General features: G+C 37.0%; 1 protein-coding gene across 8 annotated transcripts in view; it reads right to left on the reverse strand.

Annotated features, from left to right (window-relative positions):
- NAALADL2 (N-acetylated alpha-linked acidic dipeptidase like 2) overlaps window positions 1–13,624 on the reverse strand; it is a 437,725-nt gene that overhangs the window by 224,221 nt on the left and 199,880 nt on the right. For all 8 annotated transcript variants that reach the window (XM_040567010.1, XM_040567016.1, XM_040567011.1 and 5 more), the window contains one exon: window positions 12,470–12,971. In XM_040567010.1, coding sequence (XP_040422944.1) covers window positions 12,470–12,963 — 494 coding nt within the window. In that variant the 5' untranslated portion in view covers window positions 12,964–12,971. The remainder of the gene's footprint in view (window positions 1–12,469; window positions 12,972–13,624) is intronic.

The raw sequence follows: 13,624 nt of genomic DNA on the forward strand, positions 1-13,624 counted from the left end.
CTTATGAACTACAGTAAGCCTTATGACGATTATTACAAAATGTCTGTGTAAAATCACTTTCCCGTCATTCCAGATAAAGTAACAACTTTTGCTTTGAGGTAAGAGATCTTGATTTTTTGGTGGAATACCACCATTCTCATCCCAGTCAAAGTCATTATTCATGACATTAATGAATAGCAGGATACATAACAAATACTTATTCATCTTTAGATAAATCTGTTTCCTATTTTTTCTGGCCTAAGAATCGCATCATATAATGCAGCCTGCAACCAGCCTTTAACACACAACAAATAAAAGGAGTTAAAATGTCCTTATCCACGAAAAGATACAGTATATAACCTAAACTTAACATTAATTTTCTGGGGATAGACTGAAGCGTGGTTACTGACTAACTCAAATTCAAATATCCTGATTTTTTTTTGAATTTATAATAATTTCTATGTAATTTTATAAATAAATTCACCTCTTCATGCTGAAAGATGGTGTGGAAATGTTAGCTGGTTTTATCTGAGAGGAAGCAAATGGGACTGGATCTCAAGAGAGTCTGCTGTTGTGGAGAAACCAAACAGCCTTCAGCAGAAGTGGTTCAGGAGCAGCCTCTCTGAGGCCCTTGTGGTGTCCGGCCCTGTCCACGGAGGAGCTCAGCCTTGGCACCCTGGACAGACCTGAGGTCTTCCCTGAAGTGGGTCAGAACAAGTAGCTGAGGAAAGGCAGCCCACTGGCAAGACATTTAAATTTGGGAATGGCAATTCTTCATTTCCACTAAAAATAACCTTGACCCAACCAAAAACCAATCTTGAAAATCTCCAGCTTGCCAAAGCAGCAGCAGGTCCCAATGGGCGAGGCCCCTTACACTCATTGGATTCAGCTAACATTTCTCTCTGTACCTCACTAGGCCGCTAGGCTTTTGATGAATTTACAAGACAACACAATAATCCTTCTCCTCGTCGTGTCCCAGCACGCCATCCGTGTCTGGGATGATGAGCAGAAAAAGTGTGGCGGCATGCCGGCTCGAGCCAACACGCCTCCCTGAGGGGAGTCCTCATGCACCTCGTGCCTCGGCGATGGCAGCGTGCACCCTTCAGGCACCAGGACGGCACAAGTTTCAAGCCTGAACCTCAGAGGACAGCCCTGCAGGCCAGGACACCACAGGGATCTGGGCTTTTCTGGTGGGCTCTTGAGGCCTTCTCAGCAAGGCAAGGACAGGAACCTTGTCCTTGTTCCTTGTCCAACTACACAGGAACGTCCCTGAAGTGTTTCTCACTTACCTGAGGCCCTAATTTTGTGAAGGATAATTTGATCTTTAATGTCAGCCTTAATTACATTAACAAAGGGGATGGGATCCAAACATACCTCCAACATTTAATCCAGGGAATGATTCATCCTGATCCAATTAACTGTTTCTCAGACTGTGAGACCTTTTTAACTTCCAGACATACTAAGTCAGGAGAAAATGAGACACACACAAAAGAGACAAAATTCTGTGAGCCTTGCTCTTCCTCAGGGAAGCACTGATCATTGCTACAGCCACAATCTGTACATGCTGCAATTTCTGCAATGGCAATGCTGGCAGAACTGTAAAAAGAGTTAGATTAATCCAGTCAGGATGTGACGACAGCATGTAAAACCAATTTCCAAATCCGTAAGACTAAAGTAGGATTTAATTTATTTAGCTTTGTATTTCTGAAATAATTCCAAATGATTCTTGTTTTAACAGTGTCTGTTTTGTTGTTCGTTTTTTTTTCTTTTAAAAAAAAAAAAAGTTTTGCCAGTTGAGAGCTGCAAATCCAAGATAATGCCCCGAAGGCCTTGCGGTGCTATAAACAGCTCTGTGCATATTCCAGCAGAAGTGTGACAGCACTGCGTTCGGCCTCAGCTTTGTTCCTGCCAAGCCCCAAATCCTCTGTTCTAGTACAGTTTATTAATCAAAAGAGAATATTAATATCAAACCTTCTCAGACAACCTATTTAAAGTAGCTCAATAATAAAGGAAAATAAGTGGTAACTCCAAAAATGTAGAAGTTTAATGCTAACATCCTCTATCAGAGAACTCTCATTGCCTTTTCTTAGAACCCAATTGATGAAAAATTGCAAAATCTGATCTTACCTGACCATAAATGACAAAAAACAGAGGCAGAGATTGTAGCGTTGAGCCTTTGATGTGCATTTAAATGTATATGTCCCTTCCAACACAAGACTTTCTACGATTCTACTATTTTTAACTTAATACTTCCTCTTTCACCCATTGGTTCTTGCTATATTATTTTCCCACACCAGACAAAGGAGCCCACATATCTATTTTTACATGGAAGTATTTCTGCTCTTAATATTTTATGTTACATAATACCTATTTCAACATGAAGGAGATGAGTCCCTCAACTTATGTTCAACTTATTTCTCATCTAGTGCTAAAAAAATACTACCAACTTTAAAAAATAAAAATAAAAAAAATTAAGGAGTTGAGACCTAACCTCCTCTGCAGAAGTGTATCCTCGTTTGGCCTCTGACTACAATAACACACTTATTGTAGCATTTGAGTTCTTGCAGTTTCAAAGGGCTTATAAATACTTGAAACACCTCTGGGCCTGGGATTAGAATGGAAATCAGGTTTCAGCCACAACCACAGACAGAAGTGATACTGAACACTAGAATAAATATATGAAAGTTTTGAGGTTTGTAGTGTGACAGAACTTCAGCTAGTATGCGAAAGTAGATATATGTGTTCACATATGCACAAAACCTCATATACAAATAGGCAGTGATATATGTCTATATTTCTGTCTACAGGAAACAGTCATTACAAAACATATTTCAATTTTTTTTTTCCATGCGAACAAAAGGAATAACTGTATTCACTTCCAAAACACGATGTCTTATCTATCTTTTTAGCATGTAGGCTGAATAATTTAGAAACGAAATCCCCCAGAGGATCTGTGTTAGGATTCTGAGGTACTGCAGAAACTTAACTCTTCGTTTTTGTCACAGTTTAATTTTCTTAAATAGTTTTTAGAAATATTAGTAAAGAAAAACAAGCATGATGATACAGAAGAAAACCATTTGTATTTTTAAGTCACTCCTTGCATTGCTAGCAACACAGCAGCAGGTTCCATTTGCCTTACACTGAGCATATCATGAATAATTCACTTTCTTGCTTTGTTCCCTAAATAGTTGACAGGGAATGGTAACTTTATTCATGACCGTATGGCCTTTTTTTTAAGCTTGTCTATGTATTTAATAATGCACATCACAGGGCCCATCACCTAGGTTGGCATTTATTAAAAATAAAAGCATTCAGTAACTGTTGCTAACAAATGGCCATGAAACCAGCAACTTCCCAGAGCTACCACTTTTTGCTCACAAATAGCACTCACCCAGCTATTTAAATAATTAAATGGTCTCAATCTGCACTGCATCAGCATTGGCTCACGTACGCTTTGACAGGAAACAGATTCCAGAACCACTGGGAACATGCTCCTGCCTTGGCCACAATCATAACCATAAATATGTGAGCTCTCTGCTAAATTGCATCTGCCCTGCTGGAATAAAGAAAATGATTTCCATGAAAGGTGACATTTTCACAGACTCCTTATTCATTTTAGACTATCAGTGCTTCCTCCCACTGTCTCCCATCTTCACGTTTTGAAGAACTCCTGGGCTTCTCCAGTCTGTAGGCTCCAGTTCACCACTTGAACAAAAGCAAAATGTGTTATTGCACGGGTCATACTATATGGGTGTATTAAGTATATACCACAGGAATAGTCACCTTTTCCCTTAAGCCTCACACAACCTACTTTATTAGCCTGCTAGCTAATGAAGTTTGAGCACCTATTAAAAAAAAGTAAAATAAACAACCCCCTCAAATACCTGCTCACTAAAAATGAAAGACCTGTAGACTCTGGCATATATTGAGCTTTTATGATTCTGATATCACTGGTACAAGGGAGTCTATGTGAAACCATAGAAAAGAAAGAAAATGTCACAACAGCTGAAAAGATGAAAGTTGTTAAATTTTCTCCATTCTCTTAAACAACTAGCTTTCACAAAAGGTAAACTAAGACATTAAGCTGATTGAAGACCAGTTTGCTTTGGTAGGAAATATCAATGAACATACAAAATTCCAAACTAAGAATAAAAATACTAAATTCATGATTTCCAAACAATTTTACTTCTGAAACATTAGAACAGTTTGATAGTGATACTTGAGTTTGCTTTTCATTTTTTTATTTTTTACTAAAAGAAAAAAATGAATTGGGAAATTTCCATCTAACTGGAATATTTAAACCTTTTCACGCTTTAAAATATTCTCAGCAAATAAGCGGAATGTGACCCAACGTTTTACCCTGGACAGGCACTAGTTCATCAAGAAATCATCTGTATGTAAATTTGTGTCAATTAAATGTGTCCAAGGGAAAGATTAGCTCATATGAAGGATAAGACTTCATGCATGTTTAAAGATTATCCATTATTGAGACCAAAAAATAAATAAAATCAAGCATACATACAGACCTCTTGAATTATTTAACTTTTTGTCCATAAACAGTATTCAAGAAATTCTGAAGAAACCAACCCATCAAATGAATTTGTTTAATTTCGAAAGTCTAACAACATGCAAGTTCCAATATTACTGGGAAAAGGCTGAACTTTTTAATACATTTTATTTATTTCAGGATGGCAACTACAACACTTCAGAAACTCATCAGCTTTCAAAGAGAATTGCACTGAGAATAGAAGCCCCTTAATGCAAGACTATTGTAGAAGACGATTATTAAAATTGATTATTATTCAGACAATATCAATCTGATTATCTCTGATCGATTCCTAGCATTGCTCCTTAGCAGCCTTCAGTTATGAATGCTGCATGAACAGTAACCTAATACTGCACAACAAATTGCTGTCCTGCTGGTCTCAGTGAATTTGGTAACAGCCCTGACTTATTAGCAGGCTTCTAGTAAATAGCTGTCATAGGTGCTGACTGTAGGGAACTGGATGTCAAAGCACCACCAAACAGGGCTGAGAAAACTCTTTCCCCTCAAGGCTTTGTTAATTTGATTTATGTGTACAGGCAGGAAACTAATTGCTAATTGTTGCAGTGCATACCATGGAATTGCAGCACTCCACTCAAATCCTGCATCTCAAGAGTACCAATAGACTTCAGTTTTACAGTCTGCTGATGAGAGATGCATCCTAAACAGGAATTTGTTAGTGGTTGGTGCTTTAGAAATTTTACAAAATTTAGATTTCGCAATGCCCTGTGCCACCGTCTCCTCCCTGGAGAAAACAGCCACGCTCTAGGCACAGCATCACGCTGAGATGTTGAGAGCCAATACAGTTACCTCAGCAGGAACAAACTCTTCCCGTTGTTCAGGCAATTAGTAGATAACGCATCTAGTGCCAGTAATTAAACTGTCAAGAGTTTTTGTTCTGGAATGTTTGTTTCTCAGTATCTCTGTAAGTATGTCCCTGGGACCACTAGCCAAAATTGCAGATTCTCCTTGTATTAAGGTGCAAACACTGGGCACTGAAGAAGTACTTGGTCCAATTTCCACGTCCCCTATATTTCCACATTGGAAATAATTGGCCTACAATAAAAACAGGCTGTCATCTCAACAGGATGAATGATTTCTTCAGAATTTTTCTCTTGAAAAAAGTATGGTTTGGTTATGCCTATAAAACTGATGAGTGGCAACATAAATAAGACTTTCGCCTGTAAATATTGCCTTTTAGCCAGCATTAGTGTCAGCATCACTCAGAAACGTCTAGTCAATTACTTTTTCAGGTGTAGGCTAGTATTGAGCCTACTACTTACCAGAAGTTTTTAAAAAGGTACACCAAACAGTACAAAAACTGATACCGCTTCGTGATACGTGGATGATTTACAGTATGTTCCTGTTTGTCATGCTGCAACAGAAACAACCCTCAGAAATCCTCAGCTTTCCAAAAGACCACCAAGCAGCTGCAGGTAAAGAGGAGCATGAGACCTGGGGGACATTGGGCTGTCCTGAAAATCTGAAAACAGGAAGATTGAGGGAATTGTGAGTCCCTCCCCTGTTCCATCCGGTAGCCCGAGCAGGCTAGAGTGAGGTATGCTAAACCTTTAAAAAGCAAATTATTCCCCCGCCCATGCTGGCACAGCTCATTTCATCGTCTATTAGAAGAAGTAGTACTTGTCACTGCTCAGAATTGCTGTTTCTAATTGGGTCTAAATTGCCCCCCACTTTTCAGCAGTCATGGTAAAGAGGTAGATATCTAATGGCCATGGAAATTGGTTTTCTCTCTAAACCCTAACCACACTCCTGCTTTTAATGAATGCAAGGCAAATTGGCAAGGTAACCTCTAATTTTAAAATATAAGATTACACAGTCCAAAAAGAAGTCATCAGAGCAAAATTCATTTCCACTCTAATGCCTATCATAAACAGGTGTTCCTTTTTACCAGAAAATGTGAGGCACTGGACCAACACTCAGACATGAAAGCAGAGCAGGACTGTGACCCTCAGTCCCCCATATCCCCATGCAATGTCTCACCAGGACTGGACTGTCTGCCCCTCATCTTCCCCCCTCAGGTTTCCACCCTGAGCCGGTGAATGTTGCATTGAAACAAACGCTGCACCACAAAAAAGACATTTAAGAAAAAACAATAATGAAAAAAAAAACTTCAGAAATTCCCAATTAGCTAATCTATATATTTGCTATTCTACAAAATAAACAACCTGGAATGATACTGTTATAAGAAAATGCCCAAAAGCATCATTCTCAGTTTTCAGTTTGTAGCCAGGCAGGACATCATACACAACACACAAATCCTGCTGCTTTTCTTCTGCTAAAAGGTCTCAAAGGTTTGGCAATCTCTCTCATTTTCTTGCAGCTCAAAGACAAAATAAAATACCTTTTTTTTTTTTTTTGGTCTTTTAAAGAGTTTCTGAACTGGTAAGTTGGCCCAGTTGTGATTTTCTTTCTATTTTTCCTAGTACAGAACTGTATGCTGTTTTTTGAGAAAGAAGCAATAAGGCAGAAGCCATTCATGTGGGCTGTGACAGATAAGGAAATTTATCAAGGGACTCATTACTTATTATGCCAATGTGAATATACAGCTTATTGGATCTAATTCATTACTATATCACACTGGTGTATTGGTTGGAAAAATTATTTTAAAGCAACACTGTGTACTTCATTTACAAAGGACACAGTTATAAGACAAAAATCACACTTTACTGTAAATGATTTCCCAAATCAAACATCTCAAATTCAATATATTTTTTATGGTTACCATTAAGAAAAATAATCAACTGAGAGGAAAAATTGTTTTCAGTGAACCACACAGTGGACTTGAAACATAAAACATGTCCTTATGATGTTGAATAAACCATAAGCTAAGACGTTTCATCCAACAGGAAGAGGAATTTTATAAGCATATGCTGTAACTGACACTAAGAGAACAAACTTACACCTCCTTGTCAAACATTATATATCAATATAATGCGTCCTTCTTCCATCTACAGAAAAACAAATGAAAGAGCTATGTTCAGCAATTTCGAAAAAATAAAAAAGGTGAATCAAGTGAAACCAATGAAAACTATAAAATAGACAAGTTTTTCTATTAACACCTCTGAAGTACAGATACAAACTATTTTGAGGCAAAGGAAAAATCACATTAGACGTAAGTGGGTATCTGGAGCCTAAATTTATCAAGTTACTGTTCCACAGATAATAGTTCAGGTCACGCAGGGCATGCATGCACTTTCATGCACAAAAGATACCTCTCCACGTTCTCAGAGCCATTCTTTACTGGTGAGGTAGCAGGAGAATAAGGGTGAGCTTTCACTTTTTTGATATCACTCTTATCTCCTTTCAAAAAGGTCTTTGTACTTATAAATACATGTCGAAAATTATCATGTGAATAAAGAGAATCCCAAGTGATTACATGAACTGTGGGAAGGACATAAATCTGGAGTTCACTGAGCTCCTGGTTACCCAGGAATGTGGCAATATCAATTTCTAAAGATGCAGGAGGGAGGACTTCAGATTCAGCCTAACAATACAATAAATACCCAAGACTGATACACAGACACGAATAGGACAAGTTCTCATGGACTTGGTTTTTGCAATACATTTCTCAATTGCTGGCATGACCAAAGTCAGAGAATTTGCTTGCATACGGTGGACAGAAAGCAGCAAAACCAGCAAATCCCAGGTCAAGCAAGCAGTGGTCTAGGTCTGTTATTTACCCATGAATACATCAGCACGTAGCTATTAATTAACAGTGGGGATGGAATTGGCCTTCACTAAGGGAAGCAGCCACTGGAGCTCCTGAGCACAAGATGTTATTTCTCCTTTCTCCCCTCATACCCTTCCCTTTAGAAGGTGATGGTCTGTTCCTGGTGTGATTTCTCATTCCTGGAACAGCAAATTCAGTTTTTCCAAGAAGCAGCTTGGAAATTTAATTCATGTCCAAATATCCAACTTTTCTGAGAAGTTCTGGTCTCTGCTTCCCAGGTGTTTCACAGACTGCATGCAGTAAAAAGGCTCAATGTTCCAAGGTTTTAACAGCACTGAATATAACTACTGAGGGAAAACAAACACTTGGGCGTGGAAGAAGTTTCCCACCTCGCTTTCGCTTTCAGATAAACTCCTTTTCTCACTGCATAGCAAACTTTTGTTTCTTTGGCAATGACCCTGTAGGAGAGCTGCTGCTGTCTACTTTCCTGCAGCCCTTTGAAGAATTAAGCTGAAGTTATGGATAGCACCAGACACCGGTGACAAATCAATTCTTGCCAGAGATGGATTTGTGAGATTCCGCAGGTGATATTACCAGCTGGAAGAAGGAACAGATATGTCTCCAAAGGACAGTTAGTTATAACTAGATGCATTACGAAGGGATTTAAACCTCCCTATTGCTCGAGGGAGAAAAAATCGTAGCGAAGAAAGCATTTGAGTGAGGATATATAGAATGAAACACAGAGTTGAAATGTAAGAGCAGCCTGATGGACTGGATGAAGAGAAGAGCAAAAAAGTCTTCCGTCTATAGGCCCCTGTTCTTAATCATGGAGAAACATATCAATTTTTTGCCATAGCATGACCGCAAAACTGATAGTAACTGAGACCTTTTACTGTCGAAAGGAACAGCACATTAAAGCAGCATAAGGCTATGAGAATTTTTAAAATAATGTTTGAGAATTAACTAATCTGATAAGTAAGGTATAAGTAGAATTATAATTGACAACAACACAATTGTGCCTTTTTCTTTACACTTACAATTCAACATGAATCTCTTTATATTGAGTTAATTTACAGAAATCAAACCAAAAAAATACAACTTCTTATAAAATAAATATGGTAGCCCTATATTTCCCAAGAAATTTAGGATTTTGTCCCATTTTCATCTGTCTTTGGAGCAACACCATTGAAATGATTTCATTCAAAATAAAAATACCATCTTTTTATTTCCCCTATTGAAGTGCTTTTTACTGCTAAAAGTGTTAAACAATGTATTTTCTTTAAGAAAAAGATGTTAACAGTTATTATAATACTAGGGGTCTTTGAGCAGACTGTATTCATGCTACTTTTTGTGCTTTCATTGTCTCGTCCCTTTAGTTTGTTAAAAATACTCAACTAAAACCTTAACTAATAACCCACCGAATTTCGATTTGCACAAAATTCAAATGTTTGCCATTCTTAAAGATAAATGCTTCACAACATCTATGGCGAACAAAATCTTGGTTGTTAATGAGAGCTACATTTAAATTAGTGACAATCTTCCCTCTAATGAACAAAATCTTGCTGGTTAATGAGAGCAATATTGAAATTAGTGATGATCTTCCCTCTAACTCCAGACCAGCACGTTAACATTGTCTCATTTTTTTCCCTTGTCTTTTCCTGAAAGTACGGCAGGAAAAAAAGGCTGATGGGACTGACAGAAGACCAGCAAATGAGCTCTCACAAAGAGCCAAAAAGGGAGATGGCAGGAATGCCTGTACCTCCCATTTCATCAAACTTTTCAGACAAACTACTGTCACCCTATGTGATCCTCCATTCAACTTGCACAGAATCCAGTCCAAATCCCAGCAAAATCAACAAAAGTCCCCTGGCGCACTTCAGCAACTTCTTTTATAGCCTAGAGCCTTTTACAGCCCAATACTCAAAACATCATCTTACTGCAGCAGAGTCCATCTCAACAGAAAGTTCCCACTCCAGACTTCTAAGCACATTAAGGTGATGTCTACTTGGGTAATAGGACTGGTACAGCTGTGTCTTTTACGCATTTTTCTTCCCAGTCCTTTATCAGAACTGTTAGCAAAATCTCTTACCTTTATTGAGTCTGATCTAAGTAGTAAGCTAAGAAAATTAAATTAATGTCATTCTCAGTAACATTTAGAAATTGCAAGTTAAGCAGCTGCCACTTATTCCTAGTAATTCAAACCATATTACTTTGAAAGAAGTTTTACAATAACATTTATTGATTTTGACAGTTTTTGTTTCCCCCTCAAGAAAGATATGTTGCAGGTTCTATATTTTTGGGGCTACATATATGCAGGTTTCATTGCAACAGCTCTGACTCTAGCCAAACAGATGTTGAGGGAAAGCAGCTTAACAGAACATCCAATAAAACCTTTTTCAGATCAAAATGCTGGGTGAAGAAAAATCTTGTGGGTAATGCAGTATACTAAACACATTGATTATATACTTATACATAGAACTGATAAGTAATGAAATTAATTATAATCCTTGATTACATTTGCAGAAATCATGTTATTATGTTGAAAAAAATAACCAAGTTCTACAAACTATGTTAATTAAATGTTGGCAACTATGTAAGTTTTGTAAGATGCAAAGTATTTATATAACTCATATAAATTGAGATTCTTATTAACATCCCAATCCCTAGCCAAAATAATTTGAAAAGAGATGAAACAACAGAATGTTTTTAAATCACTTCTCAAAATAATAAAATGGTAAGTTATTCCCAATCAAAACCACAGTATTGGAATACTGTTCCAAGACTGACAGACTTCTCTGTAATCTTCACGTAATACTCAATCAGCAGAATCCAGTTTATTTAAATACTTTGTTCATGACTAAGCTTAATGACAGACTTCGATCTACTTTCCTTTCTGAGCAGAGAAGATTAAATTTTTATCATTCAAAATAACCATTGCTTGTCACTTTATAAAGTTTCTCGTTATGAAAATAATTGGATCCATAAAGTAGAGTCAGATCAGCACATGAAAACTGACAAAGTCCTTTATACATTTTTTGTTCTTTAACTTGTATTTAGTAACAGTGCTGTCTCAAAACATGGTACTGACCACTTCAAGGATTTCAGATCAGGTTTATCAAAAATAAAAGCAACAAATTATATTAGAATATTTCATTGGTTACTTTCAATTTACTTCTGAAATATCCAGACCAACTTTTCGGATATCCTCTACAGTAATCCTTCCTAACCTTGAGTATATAAATTCTGCCACTTTTGAACGGATACTGATCAAAAAAATCTGCAATGCATTTCCTTTACCATGAAAAAGGAACTTTCACTGCTCTGGGTCACTTTGAGAAGCCAGAAATAAGCTGAACTCCTCCTTCATATCGACAGCACTTTCAAAAGTTGGCAGGAAAACAGGAGAATCTAGTTTTATCCCCATTCACTGCTAAAGAAAAGTGTACTCTCATACCAAAGTATTTTATAAACTTTCAAATCAGTGGAAAGGTTCTGTATGGAAGAAAAAAAATAAGATAAAACCCAGCTAAGGGTTTTAGTAGACATTTTATAACACTTCAGATCCACATCCATAAAATAGGTACTATGGATTGAAACATTGCTTTTTCAATTCAGTAATTATTTTAAACAATTTGGGAGAAGGAGTTATCTGCCTGTGTTCTAAAAACAAACAGCAATCTTTCACAGTTCAGACTTCAATTTTACCTTTGAACACAGGCAGAGTAAAGGTTTAATTCCCCCTTATAGACTGAAAGACAAAGGCAAGGATTCACACTGAAAAACAAAAGCAAGGATTCACGTATTTGCCAGAGATTAAATGGAAATTTCTTAAAGCACCAAATATTACAAGTCACAATCTATAACCTTGCTTTTCAACATTATTTGATGATTGACAAGATCTAGGAAAGCTGGTACCTTCTATATTTATACTCACTTTGCATAGTCCACATTTTTCAATTCCTGTACATTAAAGGTACTATTAATATATTTAGCAACATAACATTATTGGAGCAAAAATGATCATCCTCTTAAAATAAGAATATTTCCATAACAGCACAACTAATACAAATCCACACCACTATAAAAATCATTTGAGTTTCATTCTCACCTCCCCATACATAACTGAAAGTTTCCCAAGTATCATGAGACTACTGAACACATGTAGAAAAATTCAAGGTTTGTAAGTAAAACAAATCAGAGCAAATCTTAACATTAGCACCTGAAGGCATTTAGAGAAAAAATGTTAAGGTACATACCTGTAAATCTGTTGAATATTTTCAGCTTTGATTTCCTTGAGGATTTCACGGTAGATATGAGGGTTATTTGGTTCTGGAGATGCTGGGGGAGAAGGACATTTCTTGCCTGAATAATATCCTATCACAATTCCAAAAATAAATACAATCAAAGCAGTGCAAAATACTTTCAGTATCTGAAAAAAGTTGCAGCGGTTATTCTTTGGTGCCTGTCTTGTGTAGTGTGAGATGTAGTCAGGGTCTTCCTGAAGTCGCTGGAATCTTCCTTTAGGAGAAGCTGATGGCTGGATGGGCTCAAGATCAAGGTCAGGGCTCTGTGAGTTTCCCAGATGATGCTGGACTGCACCATCCAGTCGGAAATGGTCAAAGCCAGGCTCCTCCAGCTCTTTTTCCATGTCCCATTCCAGTTCCAGTGCTGTGGCCTGGAGGTCATCGTTGTCAAGGTACGGAGAGTGCCCCTGTGCTCTCTGGTCTGCATTCACTTTGTGATATGCCATCTTTTTATCTATTAAAATAAATTAAAAACAAACACACACAAAAACTTAAGCATTTGTTTCATTATGTCCACGTAAACAATTTATTATGTCTCCTTTGAAAACCTTGGAGAACTGAAAATACATATTAAAAAGCAAAAACTGGGTTCTCAGTTTCACTCTGCTCATTTCCATCCACCTATTAACCTTTGTAGGATCAGTAGTCACACAATCATCAGTGAGGAAATAAGATATTTAAAGAGATATAATATATTACGAGGATATGAGGAAAGGGAATTGACAAGTACCAGTAGCAAACAGAAAAGTTAGCCCATTATTTTGTCAGTCTCCAATCTCCAAGATAGTAATAAAAATTTGAGTGAACACACAGTTTCTAAAACAATTATTTATCACCTGAAAGTCATTTTTAAAGCTTAACTGCATGTATCAATTTCATTGCACACACCATCCAAAATAATGCTGTTAAAATAAAGTTGAAAAAATAAAAATAACTAATTTGCCTGATCTAATTCTAAACACATGGAAACACTAAGTTAAAAGAGAAATTTCAGGGTGACACTGTACTTACACATCAATAAAAGACTTCCTTTTAGATGGAACATTCTATTATTTATAACTATTTTAAATGCATAGCTCCTGAATGACTGATGAATTTACTTAGAAA

This window comes from Cygnus olor, chromosome 9 (genome assembly GCF_009769625.2).
Source record: "Cygnus olor isolate bCygOlo1 chromosome 9, bCygOlo1.pri.v2, whole genome shotgun sequence".
Classification (NCBI taxonomy): Eukaryota; Metazoa; Chordata; class Aves; order Anseriformes; family Anatidae; genus Cygnus; species Cygnus olor.